This window comes from Danio rerio, chromosome 9 (genome assembly GCF_049306965.1).
Source record: "Danio rerio strain Tuebingen ecotype United States chromosome 9, GRCz12tu, whole genome shotgun sequence".
In the NCBI taxonomy this organism is placed as follows: domain Eukaryota; kingdom Metazoa; phylum Chordata; class Actinopteri; order Cypriniformes; family Danionidae; genus Danio; species Danio rerio.
The window spans coordinates 52,550,001-52,569,539 of NC_133184.1; the positions used below are offsets into that span (position 1 = coordinate 52,550,001).

At 33.4% G+C, this 19,539-nt stretch overlaps 1 protein-coding gene across 2 annotated transcripts in view; it reads left to right on the plus strand.

The window, feature by feature from the left end:
• Positions 1–19,539, plus strand: part of fign (fidgetin) — a 143,058-nt gene that overhangs the window by 339 nt on the left and 123,180 nt on the right. The window contains exon 1 of one of the 2 annotated variants that reach the window (XM_021478666.3): positions 462–679. Coding sequence (XP_021334341.1) covers positions 655–679 — 25 coding nt within the window. The 5' untranslated portion in view covers positions 462–654. 2 annotated transcript variants of the gene reach the window in all.

The following is a 19,539-nucleotide window of genomic DNA, read 5'->3' on the forward strand; positions in this document are numbered from 1 at the left end:
AACACACGCACACACACAGTCACACACACACACTGTGACTGTGTTTGCATCAGAGATGTGATCGCGCGTGCGGCGGGATGTTTGCGCTCAAGTTGGTCAGCGATACTTGAATATGCTTAATTATGTCTGTATGCAATTTTTGCACGGGAAAGCGAGCGTCGGGTGGGGTTGAAAATCCCCCAAAGTAACTTTCTGGACCAGCAAAATGCACATTTTTAGGCAGAAAAAAAGTTTTATTTGCATTTGCAAAAACCTTGTTTTTTATTTTTAAACTAGCGTGTTGGTAAAGTAAACAGACATGATGTAGATCCACATGAAAGGGGATTCGTTTCTTTTAACACCCAGGGAGGTTTTACCTCAGCCTGGGAGGAAAACTGACATGAGCTCGCTGTCGTGGTCATGTGTTTTCCCCCTTCCTCTCTCTCTCTCGCTCTCCCTCTCTCTCTCACACACACATACACACACACATCGCCTCTCTCTCCTCCTCTCACATGTTGTCCAAGAGCTTTTGTTGGTTTTGCCTTCTTAATTATATGCATGTAGGTTAAATGAATACCTGACGAAAAGGCACAGTGTAATTCGATAGCTGAGAGGGGAAAAGTGGCTGTAAGCAACCTTTGGAATTCGCATTTTCCTGTTTTCGCCTCTGAGAAGATGATCACTAGCTCCAGTGTTCATGGTAGGTCGCTTTATTGTTGATATTTCGCCAGACACTGTTACAAATGTACGCGAATGCTGCGGGTTTTGTTTTAGTCATTAGGAAACGCGCAGACATGTATCCGCATAACCTGTTAGATCGAATGTGTAATTCTGTAAACCCACGCGCATATCGCACTCCCAATGCGTGTGTTTTCATTTACCTGATGCGCTTTCTGTTGTGTAAAAGTTGTGTAAATTAGCGTGTATTGATAGGCTAATTGTTAGTTTAGCGTGCGGTGTGTTTACCTCAGTTAAATGTCTTTCTGTCAGAAATAAGTTGGCACTATGCAAGTTGACATGTATCAAAATGATGAGCAGCGAGTCAAACTTATTTTATTTAATTGAATACGAGAGCTTTAAGTGTGTATATATATATATCAAGCAGTGATGTTTACTATTATAGTCTACTCAAAGATATTCTCTCTCATCTGATTTGCGCAGCCACCTTTTTATTCTAAGCTTCAGTTTTTATTTTAATCCTAAATTGTATCTAACCTGTGTTCGGATACAAATTGAGCGACTGTATATTTCAGTTTATTAGTAATTTGAGTTGTAGTTCACTTTATTTTTAATAGTTAATTTGCATTTGCACCCTAAATCTTTTAACAAACAATTTATCGAGGTGAATATTTATGCTTTGTTATACGCATTTCAATTTATTTGATTGCTTTCGTTAGATTTTATTGTTGAAATAAAATTGCTCACTTGCACATTTGCACTTTTTAGCATCAAAACACTAAGCGGGCATGGAGAAGTTAGCTGAAGGATTTACTATATGTGGCCGCATACATTTTTCATCCTTAATACGGGACTTCATCCATCAGCCGGCTTGTATTTTACTACATTTTATGTAGTTCTTCAACACACATTTGCATGAATTTTTGATGCGTGGCCCACATTATGCACATTTTCTATAGATGTCCCCCTGCTTCTTCGGCTGTTTCTGTCCTCCTTTAGCTCCGAGTTTGAGTCCTGCGGATGTTGTCAGACTCGAAACCTGAGGTCAGGAATTGATTTGTTGAAGGTTACACCACTGAGTGTCATCGCAAACTTGAAATGCTTGTCTTTTTTAAAGCACTTTCATGTTTATTTGTTTAAAAAAACCCTCATTTTAATATTAAAACATAACTAAAATAAACCAAAACACTGTTTTTCTCCTCCATTTTTAACACGGCTACTTATAATCCATTGCGTTTGCATTTGTTATTTAGAAAACACAATTGCCTGGCTAAGACTGAAGTGTGTTTTCCAAGCCTCTTCAGCTCTATCAGCAGGAAAAAAAAAAAACACACTACATGATGAGTGATTTCATTACTGTAGAGTGTTTTTTTGTGATGTGTTTTAATCAAAGTGGACACTGAGCATGTGTTTTTTCTTTCCTTTAGGGAGCTCTAATAAGCCATTAGATGTGTAATGTGCTACAGTTAGCAGAGGTGTATTAACACAACAGGCATCGCTGACCTAATTTAGACGAGTTTAAGGTGTAAAGGCTGTTATTAAGTATTACTTTAAGCTTTTAACATGATAGTATGTTCACTAAGTGATGTGCTGGGATGCTTCTCGGAGTGTTTCCCTGACGTGTGAAAGCATTGTTATCGTTAACTCGGTCCTGATTTAACCTCAGGCCGGGCTTTATGAGCATGTTAAACAACACGACAGCTCCACACACACTCTCCTGATTGCACGGCACGTCAGTTTGCTTGTGTGTGTGTGTGTGTGTGAGTCCGCAGGGTTGACATGAAACCTCATGTTGAGTTTTGTGGTGTGCGTGATGACAGATGCTGAACCCTCCCCTTTTCAGCACCCTCTTTTTGCTTGATGTATCCGCTGTTGACATTCTAGCACAGGCTACATCTCTCTCTATATACACACACACACGGACCTATGGAAGATGTTCAGTCTGTGCGGCAATTAGCGGATGCGTATACGCACAATTAGATTGAGGCTTAGGTTGGGCCAATATTTTGACAACATACAAACCTATAGTGAGTGCGTTGACTGCGGTGTTTAGATTCTTACTACTGTTTTTTTTTTTTATTTAGATGCTTGTATTGTTGAGTTAATTGGCTTTAACACATTGTGAAAATGATTGCGCTAATATCCAAGCACATTTTAAAAATAGAGCATATCTATGAGAGCAAACATAAATATACTGTGCGGTTTTAACCGTGCTATGCTGTGAAAAATACATGCGTAAAGTTTTTCTTAACGTCGTGAGATGGTGTTGGCATGTTAGCATGTGTTAGTTTGTGTATTTGTGTTTTGCTGTATTTGTCATGCAGTTAGTTGGCTTTAATATGTTTTTTGGAAAAGTATTGGACACATATCTGAACATATTTTTAAAGAGAGCATATCTATTAGAGCAAACGTAAATACTGTGCAGTTTCAACCGTGCTATCGTGAGAAATGCGTGACTGAATGTTTGTTACATCGGGAGATAGTGTTGGCTGTAATATGTGTTAGTTTGTGTACTTGTATTTAGCTATATTTGTCATGTAGATTATTGGCTTTAATATACTTTTTGGAAAAGTTTTGCACAATTATCTGAACATATTTTAAAAATAGCCAATATCTTTTGAATCAAGCATAAATATACTCTGCAGTTTCAACTGTGCCATGCTGTAAATATACATGCATATTTCATTTTTTTTGTTAACTGTAATGTATGTTAGTTTGTGTATTTGCATTAAGCTGTGTTTGTCATGCAGTTAATTGCCTTGAATATGCTTTTTGGAAAAAAAATGCATAAATCTATAAGCATATTTAAAATTAAATCATTTCTTTTCGAGCAAACATAAATACTGTGCAGTTTCAAACATCTGTGCTGTGAAAAATATTGAGCTAGTGTTTTCTGTAATGTGTGTAAGTTTGTTTTGTGCTCTGTAATTTGTATTTAGCTGTGGTTGTCTTGCAGTTAATTGCCTTTATTATGCTTTTTGGACAAGTATTGCACAAATATCTGAACATATTTTAAAAATAGAGCATATCTATTAGAGCAAACATAAATATACTATGAAGTTTAAACCATGCTATACTGTGAAAAATACATGCATATTTTTTTGTTTTGTTTTCTGTAGTTTGTATTTGTATTTAGCTGCATTTGTCATGCAGTTAATTGGCTTTAATATGTTTTTTGGAAAAGTATTGGACACATATCTGAACATATTTTAAAAATAGCGCATATCTATTAGAGCAAACATAAATATACTATGAAGTTTCAACCATGCTACACTGTGAAAAATACATGCATATTTTTTGTTTTGTTTTCTGTAATATATGTTAGTTTGTGGACTTGTATTTAGCTGTATTTGTCATGCAGTTAATTGGCTTTAATATGCTTTTTATAAAATAATTGCACAAATATCTGAATATTTAAAAAATGCACCATATCTATTAGAGCAAGCATAAATACTGTGCAGTTTCAACTGTGCTATGCTGTGAGAAATACATGCGTAACTTTGAAAGTTTGTTACATCGGGAGATAGTGTCGGCTGTATTGTGTGTTAGTTTGTGTATTTGTGTTTAGCTGTCTTTATCATGCAGTTAATTGAAATGCTTTTTGGGAAAAACCTATTTGTGTATTTTTAAATGATATTAGAGAACCATTTTTATTCGGGAAATATTTTAGGTGCAATGTTTGAAAAGGTGCCTTCTGGAGCACTTTTAGAATATTTATCTTTAATCAAACTAAAGGACTGTATATGACTCTTTTCAGTGTTGTTGCTACTTTTTTTTCACAATGCATATTTGTTAAGAAACTAATTTGATTTTATTATATATTGTATATTTATTAGTGTATGTTTTCACCATGAATATAGTCAATGCTGCTGATATGGCATTAAAACTTAAATAAATAAAAAAAATATATCTATTTTGGAAAAGTATTGCACAAATGTCTTAACATATTCTAAAAATAGCCAATATCTATTAAAACAAACATAAATATACTCTGCAGTTTCAACTGTGCCATGCTGTAAATATACATGCGTATTTAATTTTTTTTTGTTAACTGTAATGTATGTTAGTTTGTGTATTTGCATTCAGCTGTGTTTGTCATGCAGTTAATTGCCTTGAATATGCTTTTTGGGAAAAAAAAATGCATAAATCTATAAGCATATTTAAAATTAAATCATTTCTTTTCGAGCAAACATAAATACTGTGCAGTTTCAAACATCTGTGCTGTGAAAAATATTGTAATGTTGAGCTAGTGTTTTCTGTAATATGTGTTAGTTTGTGTTGAGCTCTGTAATTTGTATTTTGCTGTCTTTGTCTTGCAGTTGCTTGCCTTTAATATGCTTTTTGGACAAGTATTGCACAAATATCTGAACATATTTTAAAAATAGCGCATGTCTATTAGAGCAAACATAAATATATTATGAAGTTTAAACCATGCTATACTGTGAAAAATACATGCATATTTTTTTGTTTTGTTTTCTGTAGTTTGTATTTGTATTTAGCTGCATTTGTCATGAAAGAACCATTTTTATTCGGGAAATATTTTAAGTGAAATGTTTGAAAAGGTGCCTTCTGGAGCACTTTTAGAATATTTATCTTTAATCAAACTAAAGGACTGTATATGACTCTTTTCAGTGTTGTTGCTACTTTTTTTTTTTTTTTTTTACAATGCGTATTTGTTAAGAAACTTATTTGATTTTATTATATATTGTATATTTAGTGTATGTTTTCGCCATATAGTCAATGCTGCTGATATGGCATTAAAACTTAAATAAATAAATAAAAAAAAGTATTTTGGAAAAGTATTGCACAAATGTCTTAACATGTTTTAAAAATAGCCAATATCTATTAAAACAAACCTAAATATACTCTGCAGTTTCAACTGTGCCATGCTGTAAATATACATGCGTATTTAAATTTTTTTTTTTTTGTTATCTGTAATGTATGTTAGTTTGTGTATTTGCATTCAGCTGTGTTTGTCATGCAGTTAATTGCCTTTAATATGCTTTTTGCAAAAAAAATGCACATCCATAAACATTTAAAATGATATAATATTTCTATTTCTGTTCTGTTTCAAACATCTGTGCTGTGAAAAATATTTTAATGTTGAGCTAGTGTTGGCTGTAATATGTGTTAGTTTGTGTTGAGCTCTGTAATTTGTATTTTGCTGTCTTTGTCTTGCAGTTGCTTGCCTTTAATATGCTTTTTAGACAAGTATTGCACAAATATCTGAACATTTTTTAAAAATAGCGCATATCTATTAAAGCAAGCATAAATACTGTGCAGTTTCAACTGTGCTATGCTGTGAGAAATGCATACGCAACTTTGAAAGTTTGTTACATCTGGAGATAGTGTTGGCTGTATTGTGTGTTAGTTTGTGTATTTGTATTTAGCTATATTTGTCATGCAGTTAATTGCCTTCAATGTGCAGTTGTTTCCCAAAAAGCAAATTAATCTTTATATACTTGTTTAAAAATATATAATATATCTATCACAGAAAACAAATATACTGTGCAGTTTCAAACATGCTGTCATGAGAGGTTGTTGGCTGTAATGTGTGTAAGTTTGTTTTGTGCTCTGTAATTTGTATTTAGCTGTGGTTGTCTTGCAGTTAATTGCCTTTATTATGCTTTTTTGGAATCATTTATGAACGTATTTAAAATATATAATGTATTTATTAGAGAAAACAACTGAGCTGTGCAGTTTCAATCATGCTATCCTGTGAAAAATACATTTGTAGCTTCTTTTTTGTTTTGTTAACAGTGAGTGTTGGCTGCTTTTGTGTTCACTTGTGTACTTGTATTAGCTGTGTTTTCATCAAGGTATTTGGCTTTATTATGCTTTTTGGGGAAAAAATGCAGATCTCTATGAACATAATATATAAAAAAGTAATACATTGATAAAAGGAAACAAATTCTGTGCAGTTACAAATTTCCTATGCTGTGAAAAATACATGTAACTTCTTTGTTTTGTTAAAGGGCCATGAAACCCCCTCGTTTCAGCAGGGTGTTTTCACACCTCTACTTTGGAAAAAGTCAGAAAAGTGGGCGTGTCCAGCTCTGTTTAGGGGGGAGTGTCGGAGGAAGAAAAGTGGGATGGTGTGGGAGTGTCTATTTGGGCACGCGCGAGTTTCAGTCAAAATACACACACATGAGAAAGTGATGGTGTTTAACCTACATGGACATCTGTAGTCGAATTATTTGCCAAATTATTAAATGTTGAACTTTAACTGCAGTTTGGCTCTTTCATTCAGGGAATTCATTCATGCCCCTCGCGACAAACGGATATTTGATTTGAGAAGCTGCTCTAAGCGTGTATTTTTCATGCAATGTTTGATACCGCACGGCGAATAAGAGAAAAAAAACCTCCGCATTTCCCAGAAACTTAGATGCACATGGCAGGTATTGTCAGAAAGCCGCGTGTGTTATTCCGGTCACTAAATGCGGTAAAAACCCTACACGAGGTTAAAGTTTGGTTGTGGTGCTAACATGTTTACACTCTGTGCAATAGTTTGTTCGATACGAACAAACTGAATAAACAAAGAGCGCTGGTCGCTCACTTACCAAATCTGTAGAGACAGGACAATCACCAGCAACTAGAGCCGCGTCTTTATGAAGAGGAGACTACAAGCGAATCCGTATCTCAGCATTTGCAGATGAGAACAGCTCTCAGGTAAACAATGTTCCTCCTTAGACACGTAAGTTATTGTTGTCGAGCGTCGCGTACACCGTTAATCCACACGTGACTCCAGCTGAGCTCTCACAGAGAGAAAATGAAAACGAAACTTAACTGCAGCAAACTATAAAAGCAACACTTCACGCTTGTTTTGCCAACACAACGTGGCGTCTCTGTCCTGAAAACACGGTGATAGTAATGAATATTAATGAAGTTGCACAATAGAGAGCGCTGATTGGTTTGAACCAAGCCTTACTCATGCATTAATGCATCACACTGTAAGACGTAATAAGACTCACTCTGGCACAGGCGTCCAGTCTGCACACTGGAATACACGCTATTATATCATGACCGTGACGCAGCTTCAAAAATTCGTTTCAAACAGGAAGTACGAATTTATTTGAAATAACGCAAAAACAACCAATTTACACTTTTTAGTAAAATATATGTGTCTTAATAGTGTTTTTAGCAGTGTGGGACACATATACGACTGTCAACAGCTCAAAAAATGTGTTTTGGTGTTTCGTGACCCTTTAACAGTGAGATAGTTTTGGCTATAATATTTGTTAGTTAGTTTATTTGTATTTAGCTTTGTTTGTCATGCAGTTAATTGGTTTTATTATGCTTTTTGGAAAAAAAAAATCAACATCTCTACAACCATATTTAAAAATGTCATATATCTATTAGAGAAAACAACTGAACTGTGCAGTTTCAACCATGCTATGCTTAATATGCTTTTTGGAAAGGTATTGCACAAATCTCTAAATATATTTAAAAAAAATAGCGCATGTCTATTAGAGAAAACATAAATACCGTGCAGTTTCAACTGTGCATTGCTGTGAAAAATACATTACATATGTAACTTTGAAAGTTTTTGTTAACGTAAGATAGTGTTGGCTGTAATGTGTTACTTTGTTTTGTGCCCTGTAACTTGTATTTAGCTGTCTTCGTCATGCAGTTAATTGCCTTTATTATGCTTTTCCGAAAATAAATATAAACATATTTAAAAATATATAATATAACTATTAGGGCTGCACAATATATCGATTCAGCATTGATATCGCAATGTGTGTGTCCGCAATAATCACATCGCAGGATATGCAATATTCAGTTGGGATTATAGTTGTTCAACGATTTAGAATACATGAGAATTGTGGAGTTGTTGCGAAGTATAACCATAACAGAGTGAAACTTTATAATTTGCATGTTTTAAAGGCGTTTCAAGAGAGTGTAAAGCATTTGGACATGATAACCTACAACTTTTGTAATGAAGAGTAATTATAATTGCCATTAGTTTATTTATTTATTTATTTATTTTTTGTGTACATTATTCACACCCTTAGAATATCACCCTAATCAGTCTAAATGAATGACCACTCCTCCCCCAAATAGAGCAATTTAAAGCCATCTGCTGATATTGTATTCATATCGCAGTATATATTGAAGAAAACCAAAATATCCAACACAATCTCACGACAATTCGTAACTTTTTCATTTAGTGGCTAATTCGTATGAATTCGTACGATCTAATTCGTACAATTTAGTACGATTTGCTTATCCCCCAATGACGGTTGGGTTTAGGGGTGGGGTCAGGTGCCACGCCTCCTTTTTAAAATCGTACCATTTCGTACGACTGAACTCGTACGAATTCGTACGAATTAGCCACTAAACTGGCAAAACGTAAAATACTTACGTTTTCTCGTGAGATCAGGCTGAAATATCGCAATGTCAGATTTTTCCAATATCGTACAGCCCTAATAACTATTAGAAAAACTAAACTGTGCACTTTCAATCATGCTGTCCTGTGAAAAAATACATGCATGATTTCTTTTTTATTTTGTTAAGAGTGAGAAAGTGTTGGTTGGATATGTGTTAGTTTGTGTACTTGTATTTAGCTGTCTTTGTCATGCAGTTAATTGCCTTTAATATGCTTTTTGGAAAGGTATGGCACATTTCTATAAACGTATTTAAAAAATACAAAATATTTATTTGAGAAAACAAATATACTGTCCAGTTTTAACCATGCTTTTATTATGCTTTTTAGAAAAGTATTGCACAAAAAACTGAGTATATTTAAAAAATAGATCATATTTATTTAAGCAAACATAAATACTGTGTAGTTTTAAGCATGTTATGGTGTGAAAAATACATGTGCAACTTTGAAAGTTTTATGTAGTATGTAATATAATTACAGAGAGACTGTACAACTGTTCAACTAAACTGGACAGTTTCAACCATGATATTCTGTAAAAAAACATGTTTTTTTTTGTTATTTGAAGGTTTTTGTTAATGTCATGACATGGTGTTGGCTGTATTATGTGTTAGTTTGTGTATTTATTTTTAGTTGTCTTTGTCATGCAGACAATAGGCTTTATTAATATATATTTTTTACAAAAAGTTTTGAGCATGCTTTTCTGGAAAAATATGCAACTTCTTTTTTGGTTTGTTAACAGTGAGATAGTGTTGCCTGTAATGTGCGTTTGTTTGTTTATTTGTATTTGTCATGCAGTTAATTGGCGTTATTAATGCTTTTTTGAAAAGTATTTCACAAATCTTTAAATGTATTAGAAACAAATAAAATATATGTATTAGAGAAAAAAATATTGTGCAGTTTACATGCTGTTCTGAGAGAGTGTTGGCTCTATTATTTGTATTTAGCTGTGTTTGTCATGCAGTTATTCGGCTTTATTATGCTTTTTGGAAATATCTCATATCAAATAGAGAAAACATAAATACTGTTTAGTTTCAACCATGCTGTGCTGTAAAAAAAAAAAAAAAAAAAAATATATATATATATATATATATATATATATATATATATATATATATATATATATATAATTTATTTATTTATTTTTTCTTTTCTTTCTGCATCTAAAAAGCCAATCCATCTAAAACATTTCTGCTGATATTATGCACATTGATTGCCTTGCACAATTCTTAAACTTATTTTTTTTGTTTTCTAAGTTTTTTTTCTACATTTTTTTAAAACATGCATTTCTTTGTGTTAATATTTGAAAGTTTTTGTAATTTAAAAATGCATTTTTTTCTAATGTAGAACAATTTTCTGTATGCAATGCATCTAAAACACATAAGCCAATATGCCACATTAATCAAACTTTAACATTTTTGGAGCAAGTCTAACTTTTTTGTTTACATGCTTATTTTTAGGTAGTTATTTGAGAATTTTTGTGCTTTAAAAAATTTATTTGTTGAAATAAATAAAAATATGTTGTATGCAATGCATCTAAAACACACATAGATCTAAAAATATATCAGCCCATATGCACATTAATCAAACATTCAAGTTTCTTGGGCAAATCAGATGTTTTTGTTTACATGCATTTTTTTCTAATGTTATTTTGAGAGTTTTTGTACTTTAAAAATGTATTTGTATTTAAAAATATTTAGTTTACAATTCATTTAAAATACATGTTCATCTAAAATATATCGGCCGATATATGCATATTAATCAAACTTTCAATTTGTTTGCGAAAATGCAATATATATGCAATTTTTTGTAATGTTGTTATTTGAGAGTTTTTGTACTGAAAAACTGAATTTGTTCTAATAAAAATACATATTTTGTATGCAATGCATCTTAAACACATGGACATCTAAATAATATCGGGCGATATATGCACATTAATAAAACTTTCAAATTTTTGAAGAAAATCTGACGTGTTTAACGTGTTTTTTTTTTTTTGTAATATTATTATTTAAACGTTTTTGTAATTTAAAAATGTATTTATTCTAATGAATAAAATATTTTGTATGCATAATCATCTAAATATATGTTGGCCGAAATATGCACATTAATCAAACTTAAAAAAAAATTATGAAGCAAAGTTTGTTAACATGCATGTTTTGAAATGTAATTATTTGGGTTTTTGTAACTACAAATGTATTTGTTCTAATAAATGAAAATATTTCCTGATGTAATGCACCTAAAATACATATGCATCTAAAATATATCAGCCGATATGCACATTAATTGCAATGCAAATTATTCAAACTTTCAAATCTTTGGAGCAAATCATATGCATTTGTTAACATGCTTTTTATAGTTAATTGTAATCTTTCACAGTTTTTTATGTTGTTGTATTAATATTGGCAGCAGGCCTCAGCATTGTTCATCAAACAAGCAGTTGAATTCCCCCATCTGACATGACCAGTCATATCTGCTGTAAATATAATATTTTTTAATATGCAGATTTCAATCTTCCTTCTGTTCAGCTGGGTTGCGAATCACTTTTTTACATATTCATGTGTGGCCATTAACATTTGGAGGGTTAGTGTGAAATGCACTGTAGTTTTTTTAAATAGACCATCAGTCATGCGCAAAACAAAAATGATTTGACAGATAACGTTTAATCTGGATTTATTCAGGTCAATTACTTTATATCATTTAATGTGCCTAGATCAAGCTGAACCATTTACACTTGCAGAATTAATAATACAAAAAAACATGAGTAAGTTACAAGTATTCACTTTTACACATTGTATGGAGTCGCTCTGTTGATCTGTGTTTGATTTGAGCTTTTCAAAGCAAATGCATCAGCCTGGGTTTGAACACTATTACTCATCTTGCCATTATGTGGGTTATATCGTTTTCCTAATAGCAGATCGCAACATACTAATTGATTTTGTGAGGTTTTTTACTGTATTAATTAAGATTTAAGCTTATTGCTGGAAGATAGACGCTGCTCACAAACTTTTCCTAGAAAGATCCATAGGAGGGAAGGGTATAAGCTAAAGATTGAAATACAGATCCAAAAATTTCTGGTACAGGTTATAGGTAGGTGGTATGGCCGAAAGCTTATATCATACTATATATTTGTTTACATCTGTGTGTGTATTAGGGTTGTACAATATTGGAAAAATCTGATATTGCCATATTTTATTTGGCTGTGAACTGAATCTAATTTCACCTGATGGATGATTTGAATAGCTCTATTTGGAGCGATTCCATTCATTTAGATCGGCTAGGATTATCAAGTCTTTGTCTATGCAGTGCATCTGCATAAAATATAATAAATTACAAGCATATATTAATATGACAGAGCAAAAATCTAAGTGAAATAACCAGTGCTTTATGGTTTTCACACGTAATGGTAAAACACAACATTTAGAGTTTGTAAAACACACAAGGAAGTCTAACAATCCATCAGATGTGTTTTATTCAAATCAGATACACACTACACATAGTGAAAGTAACTATAAAGTTGAATCTATTCTTCTCTAAGTTCACCAAATACTTACTTGCATGTATTTGGGGAGTAACTGGTGAATTTAGGTGCTGAATCCTGCATGTTCTGCTTTTTATGAATGAAGGCAAACGTGCGGCCGCAAGTAAACATGGCGACGACCATCTCATGTTACAGATCAGGATCATTTACACGTTTATGTGAACTGGTAAAGCTTCTGTTTGAGATTGTCTCATTAAGATTATTTTTCTAACCCAATTCACAAATAATTTAACTTTTTTTTTTAGCAAACAATCACTTAATTTTGAGGTGTTTTTTTTTTTCAGAAAGCAAGACGTCATGTCTTATGCTGTTCCATGTGTCTAGTACAGGGATGGGCAAACTCTGTCCTGCTTATAGATTTCTAGTGATCTTGAAGACACTGATTGGCATGTTCAGGTGTGTTTGACTAGTGTTGGAACAAAACTCTGCAGGGACACTGGCCCTCGAGGATCAAGTTTGCCCATCCCTGGTCTAGTATGTATCTTGATTAAAAAATATTTAGATATTTGGATTGAAAACAGGACAAAACTACATAGTTTTGTATTATTATTATTATTATTATTATTATTATTATTATTATTATTATTATTATTATTATTATTACATCAGGGATGAGCTTGGGTTGGAGAAAGGGTTGGAATTTACTGCTTTTTAAAAAAAATCAGATTCATTGATTAATCGAAAAAATAATCAACAGATTAATCGATTGTTAAAGTAATCGTTAGTTGCAGCTCTAATCTTTAGCATCATGCTTTAGAGAGCAGTATTTGAGATTTAGCAGCCGAGCGTTGGCAGAAGACACTGCCGTCGGTGCGTTAGACGTGTAAGTGGCCCGAGCCTCCTGGGATTGTTTGTATAAATGAGAATGACAGGTTTTATCTCAATCTAATGGTGACAATTAAAGGGAACCTTCAGACTAACTCGGCTCGCCGGCGGATGAGCACCTTGGGGGATCTCGGGGGCCGTTTCAAATTGATGAAACACTCATCCGTACAGACGGATACATTTGTCAGTCTGTGTAACAAATCTTATTCGGTACCCCTCCCTGTCTCCGTTTCAGACAAAAGCCCGGCTCAAATGAAATCAGTAGCGGCTTGTCATCTTTAAGCAAATATGTTAAGCGTCGTCTCGCGCGCTTTTCATCCCAACGCAGAGGAAGGACCCCAAGGGAGACGCACGCATGCAAACGCAACAAATTTCATTTCCACGCAGGGATCGCTCTCTCTTTCTTTCTCTCTCTCTTTCTGTCGTGGCAGCTGGCTGTGTTATCTTCGTATGATTCGCTGTGCGCTGACAATTCTTCCACTGATCTAAGTTAGAGTGCATTTGGAAGTGGTTGCAGCTGTCTGTTGCTATACTGAGAGATGTGTTTGCTCTACTGCAAAGATGAAGGACCGCGAATCCTTGACATCCCCCTCCCTCTCTTCTCCAGCGGCTCATTTAGACACTTTCTGTCTGTCGGCCTCTCTCTGCCTCTCTCGCTGTGACTGACAGCATTACGAGATGTATGTTGTGTTAAAAAAATGCACATGTGTCTGCTGTAGAGAGCTGGGCGAGATGACAAAAATCTCCTATCATGATATACAAGTCATCTCATCCTCATAACAATATAGTACACTCAAAAAAAAAAAAAAAATTGCTGAAACAACACAATTATTGAGATTTTTATTGGGACAACTTAAGTTGTTCAATTCACTTAAATTTGTTAAATCCGTAACGTTAACTTAATTTATTTGTGTTGGTACAAAACAAATGAATTGTGTGGAGCCCTGCATTTTTTTTAGTGTGTACACTGCAAAAATGTTAAATGTTTACTGCAAAAATTATGTTTCAACATAATTAATAATAACAATAATAATAATAATAATAATAATAATATTTTTTCTTCAAGAGAAAGTCTTATTTGTTTTATTTTGGCTAGAATAAAAGCAGTTTTTAATTTTTCGCAACCATTTTAAGGTCAATATTATTAGCCCCTTTAAGTTATATATTTTTTGTTATAAACACTCTAGTTTGTAACAGCGAAAATTAGGGCTGGGCGATATGGCAGAAATCCATTCTCGATAATTATTTTTCATACTGAACTATAAAGTCAGAACTATAAGCCCCCCTTTGATTTATTTTTTTTTCTTTTTGTAAATATTTCCCAAATGATGTTTAACAGAGCAAGGAATTGTTCACAGTATGTCTGATAATATTTTTTTCTTCTAGAGGAAGTCTTATTTGTTTTGTTTCGGCTAGAATAAAAGCAGTTTTAAATTTTTTTAAAAACTATTTTAATGTAAATATTATTAGCCCCTTTATGCTATATATTTTTTTCAATAGTCTACAGAACAAACCATCGTTATACAATAACTTATCTAATTACCTTAGGTAATAAATAAATTACCTAATACCTAACCTGCCTAATTAACCTAGTTAAGCCTTTAAATGTTACTTTAAGCTGTATAGAAGTGTCTTGAAAAATATTTAATCAAATATTATTTACTGTCATCATGGCAAAGATAAAATAAATCAGTTATTAGAAATGAGTTATTATTATTATATTAAATAGTCTAATAATTCAGGGGGTTTAATAATTTTGACTTAAACTGTATACAGTTGAAACCAGAAGTTTACACTGTATAAAAATGCACATAACCATTTAAAAAAAGTCAGATGTTAATGTGACTAAACTTTTTTTTTTTCTCTTTTAGGTAAGTTATAATCATCAAATTTGTTTCTGTTCTGCTTAATAGCTCAATAATGAGAGAGATATATTTTGAGAAATTGTTATAACTTTTCTTGAAAGTCAAGTTTACACACAAGATTATTACGCCTCTGAAAAAGCTCAGATGATGGTGTAAAGGTTTTGGAAGTTTTTGATTGGCTAATTGACAACTTTTGCGTTAATTGGAGGCACAACTGTAGAATAGTATTTAAGGAAAACCTCACACACACTGCTTCCTTGTGTGACAACATGAGAGAATCAACAAGCCAGAATCAACAACAAAGCCAGATTACAATTTGCTAAATTACACACAAAAAAAGACAAATTTTTGAAGACATGTGCTGTGGTCTGATGAAACTAAGATTGAACTGTTTGGCCATAATGACCAGTGTTACATTTGGAGGACAAAGGGGAAAGCTTACAAGCCTACGAACACCATCCCAACTGTGAAGTATAGAGATGGCAGTATCATGTTGTGGGGCTGTTTTGTTGCAGGAGGGACTGGTCCACTTCACAGCATAGATGGCATCATGAGGAAAGAACATTATGTAGAAATACTGAAGCAACATCTCAAGACATCAGCCAGGAAATTAAAACTTGGCCACAAATGGGTCTTCCAAACAGACCACGACCCTAAGCATAATGCCAAATTAGTTAATGTTTTTTTTAAGGACAACAAAGTGAATTGATGTGAATGGATGATTTTGGAGTGGCCATCACAAAGCCCTGATCTCAATCCTATAGACAATTTGTGGGCAGAGTTGAAAAAGCTTGTGCAAGCAAGACAGCCAACAAATCTGACTCAGTTACACCAGTTCTGTCAGGAGGAATGGGCCAAAATTCCTTCAAACTATTGTGAGAAGCTTGTGGAAGGAGACCCAAAACATTTGACCAAAGTTATACAGTTTAAAAGCAAAGCTAAAAAATACCAAGGAAATGTCTGTAAACTTTTGATTGTCTAGAAACAAACAAAACAAAAAATCTCTCATTATTCTGGCATTTAGCAAATGTAAATTATTTACGTAGTCCTAACGGACCTAAAATAGTAAACGTTTAGTATGATTTACCATAAGACAGTAAACTTCTGGTTTCAACTGTATGTATATATAAATTGTGTGTCTATATATGTGTGTGTGTGTGTGTGTGTGTGTGTGTGTGTGTGTGTGTGTGTGTGTGTGTGTGTGTGTGTGTGTGCGCGTGTGTGCGCGTGTGTGCGCGTGTGTGCGCGTGTGTGCGCGTGTGTGCGCGTGTGTGTGTGCGTGTGTGTGTGTGTGTCTATATTAGTGATCAATGGCCTTTAGAAAGAGAAACAGTTGTTCATTGTTATGTATTGTAAAAGTATTTCTCCTCTCTTAGACCTTTTAATTGTTTTAGTTCCTTTAATTGTTTGTTTTTTTTTTTTACAAAGCAATATTTTACACTGGGTTGAAAAAACGAAATAGAAAAGAGGAATGGTGGGAATGTCATATTAGTTTTTAAAAACTAATCAGGAGTTATCATTCATTTTTATTTGATGAATGCAATTAATGTTTTTTGAATCTGCAGTTGCGATGGTGGCGGGTTGTTTTGTTATTAACGAAGAGCTTTGTTTTACAAATTAACTGATTTTATTTGTAAATTATTTGTTAAATAATTGTTTGCTAATAAAAGTATTTGTAAAATCAAATCAGTTTAATTAATGATTACTTTATTGGCTTGACAAATGTTACAAATGTATTGCCAAAGCATTTATAAAGTTTACATTAAAAGAGCATATACAGTATATATAAAAATGGTCACACTTTACAATAGGGTTCATTAGTTCATTAGTGTTAATTAATGCATTTACTAACATGAACAAACAATGAACAATACATTCACTACAGTATATATTCATGTTAATAAACGTTAGTTAATGAAAATACAGTAGTTCATTGTTAGTTCATGTTAACTTACGGTGCATTAACTAATGTTAACAAGCATGGACTTGCATGTTAATAATGCATTAGTAAATGTTCAATTATGATTAATAATTGCTGTACATGTGTTGTTCATGATTAGTTCATGTTAGTAAATGCATTAACTAATGAACCTTATGGTAAAGTGTTACCATAAAAACATAGTAAACACAGTAAATATTAGTAGTAAAAATAACAAATCAGAACAACAAACAACACTCAACATTTCAGGATAAAACAGTAATAATAAATAATAATAATTAATATATTTACAATTATTTCTCTCTCCGTGTGTCTTTCTCTCCCTGTTTAAATGCTGAAGTCAATGTTAGTGGAATTTCATTATTAACCGCTTGTTGTACTTCATAATGATCGTATCGACCAGACGCACTCTATTGTGCACAATAGCGTGAAGCAAAAAATAAATAAAATTCAAGGCGTTCTTCTCAAATGTTCCTGCCGGTGAGATATTGTAGAAAAAAGGCTGTCAGATGATGTAAAAGATGCAGCGGTTTCAGCGTAAAACCTGAATAGAGGTGAAGTGCCCTCATCTCTCACCAGTTTATCGGCCTCTCTCCATGAGGCGAATCAACTTAAACGCGCCGCACGTATTGATTTGCAGAATACTTGATTTGATTCATTTAGCTCGCCGTGGGTTATTTTTAGTCGATAATCGCGCGTCGGGAAAGACACTGGAAGGTGTTTGTATCAGTGTCTTTCCTCTTCCGTCAGGGTCAGGCCGGCTGGCTTCATGTAAATTTGCTGTTTTTAACATTTGTCAGGATGGTGTGATCTGTACTTAGCCGGCGTTGTGATCTGATCAAGGGGAGCGCCGGCGTGTAACTGTGATTGACAGTTGGCGGCGAGACGCCGGCGGACTCGTGTTCATTAGGGTACATCAGCAAACAACACGCGCGCACCACACACACACATACACGTACAGTTGAAGTGAAAATGATTAGCTCTCCTGTACATTTTTTTTGTTTCTTTGTCAAATGATGTTTAACAGAGCAAGGATTTTTCACAGTATTTCCTATAATATTTTTTTCTTCTGGAGAAAGTCTTATTTGTTTTATTTCAGCTCGAATAAAAGCAGTTTTTAATTGTTTAAGAGCAATTTTACGGTCAATATCATTAGCCCCCTTAAGCAATATGTATATATTTTAAATGTCTACAGTGTAAACCACTGTTATGTATGACTTAATTACTTTAATTAATCTAGTGAAGCCTTTAAATGTCACCTTAAGCTGAATACTAGTGTCTTGAAGAATATCTAGTCAAATATTATGTACGGTCATCATGGCAAAGATAAAATAAATCAGTTCTTAGAAATGAGTTAGTAAAACTATTATGCTTAGAAATGTGCTGAAACCTTTTCATTAAACAGGAATTGGGGAGCAAAATGTAGAGGGGGGCGAAGAATTCACTTTTAAACATTCTAAACTGAATTGTTAGAGGTTAAAGTGATTGCTTTATTTGGACAGTTTGAACTGATTTTCTGAAATGATTTGAAACATGCTTTTAAAGACTAGGGATGCAACAATACAGTTAGCTTACGGTTCAATACATACCTCATTTTTTTAACACGGTTTTCGGTTCGGTTTTCATGGCTTGACATGTGTTTTTTTTTATTCTATAGGCCAGGGGTTCCCAAACTTTTCAGCACGCGACCCCTAAAATAACAATGCCAGTGACTCGCGACCCCCAATATCCTCTGAGGTGGTTATAAATACAGAAAACTTGCATGCAATGGCGAACACACTCACTCCAATAGACCAAAGTCTATTTTTCATTTTTTTTTTTTTTTATGTATGTCAGTGCTGTAAATGGGCCAGAAAGTTTAACCTGGTGTTATAAAATAAATCTGCTGCATCTGAAGCTATTGCTGTCTTTAATATAATGTATTTACCCCAGGGGTCGCAATCCAATAGAACAAGTAAATAAGCTACTATAGTAACTATAAACGACTGTTTGTTTCTCTTCAGTTGGTTATCGATAAAATATGGTAATTCTTATGGCCTAATAATAATAATAAGTAGATTTTTGGAAATCACCAGGCGACCCCCCCCCCCCTTCATTGTTCCGCGACCCCTCAAAGGGTCCCGACCCCCACTTTGAGAACCACTGGTATAGGCAATATGAACAGTAAGAGGTTAAGGATAAAAAAAAAATTAAAAAAAAATTAAAACGATTTATTGCAATACTCTTTTTGTTTTACTTAAAAGCCAAGAAAAGTACTCTAGTTTCTACTTTATTGTATAAAAAAAATGAACACTGAAATCTTACAGCTGCTGGTAGCCCATGTACAAACTGG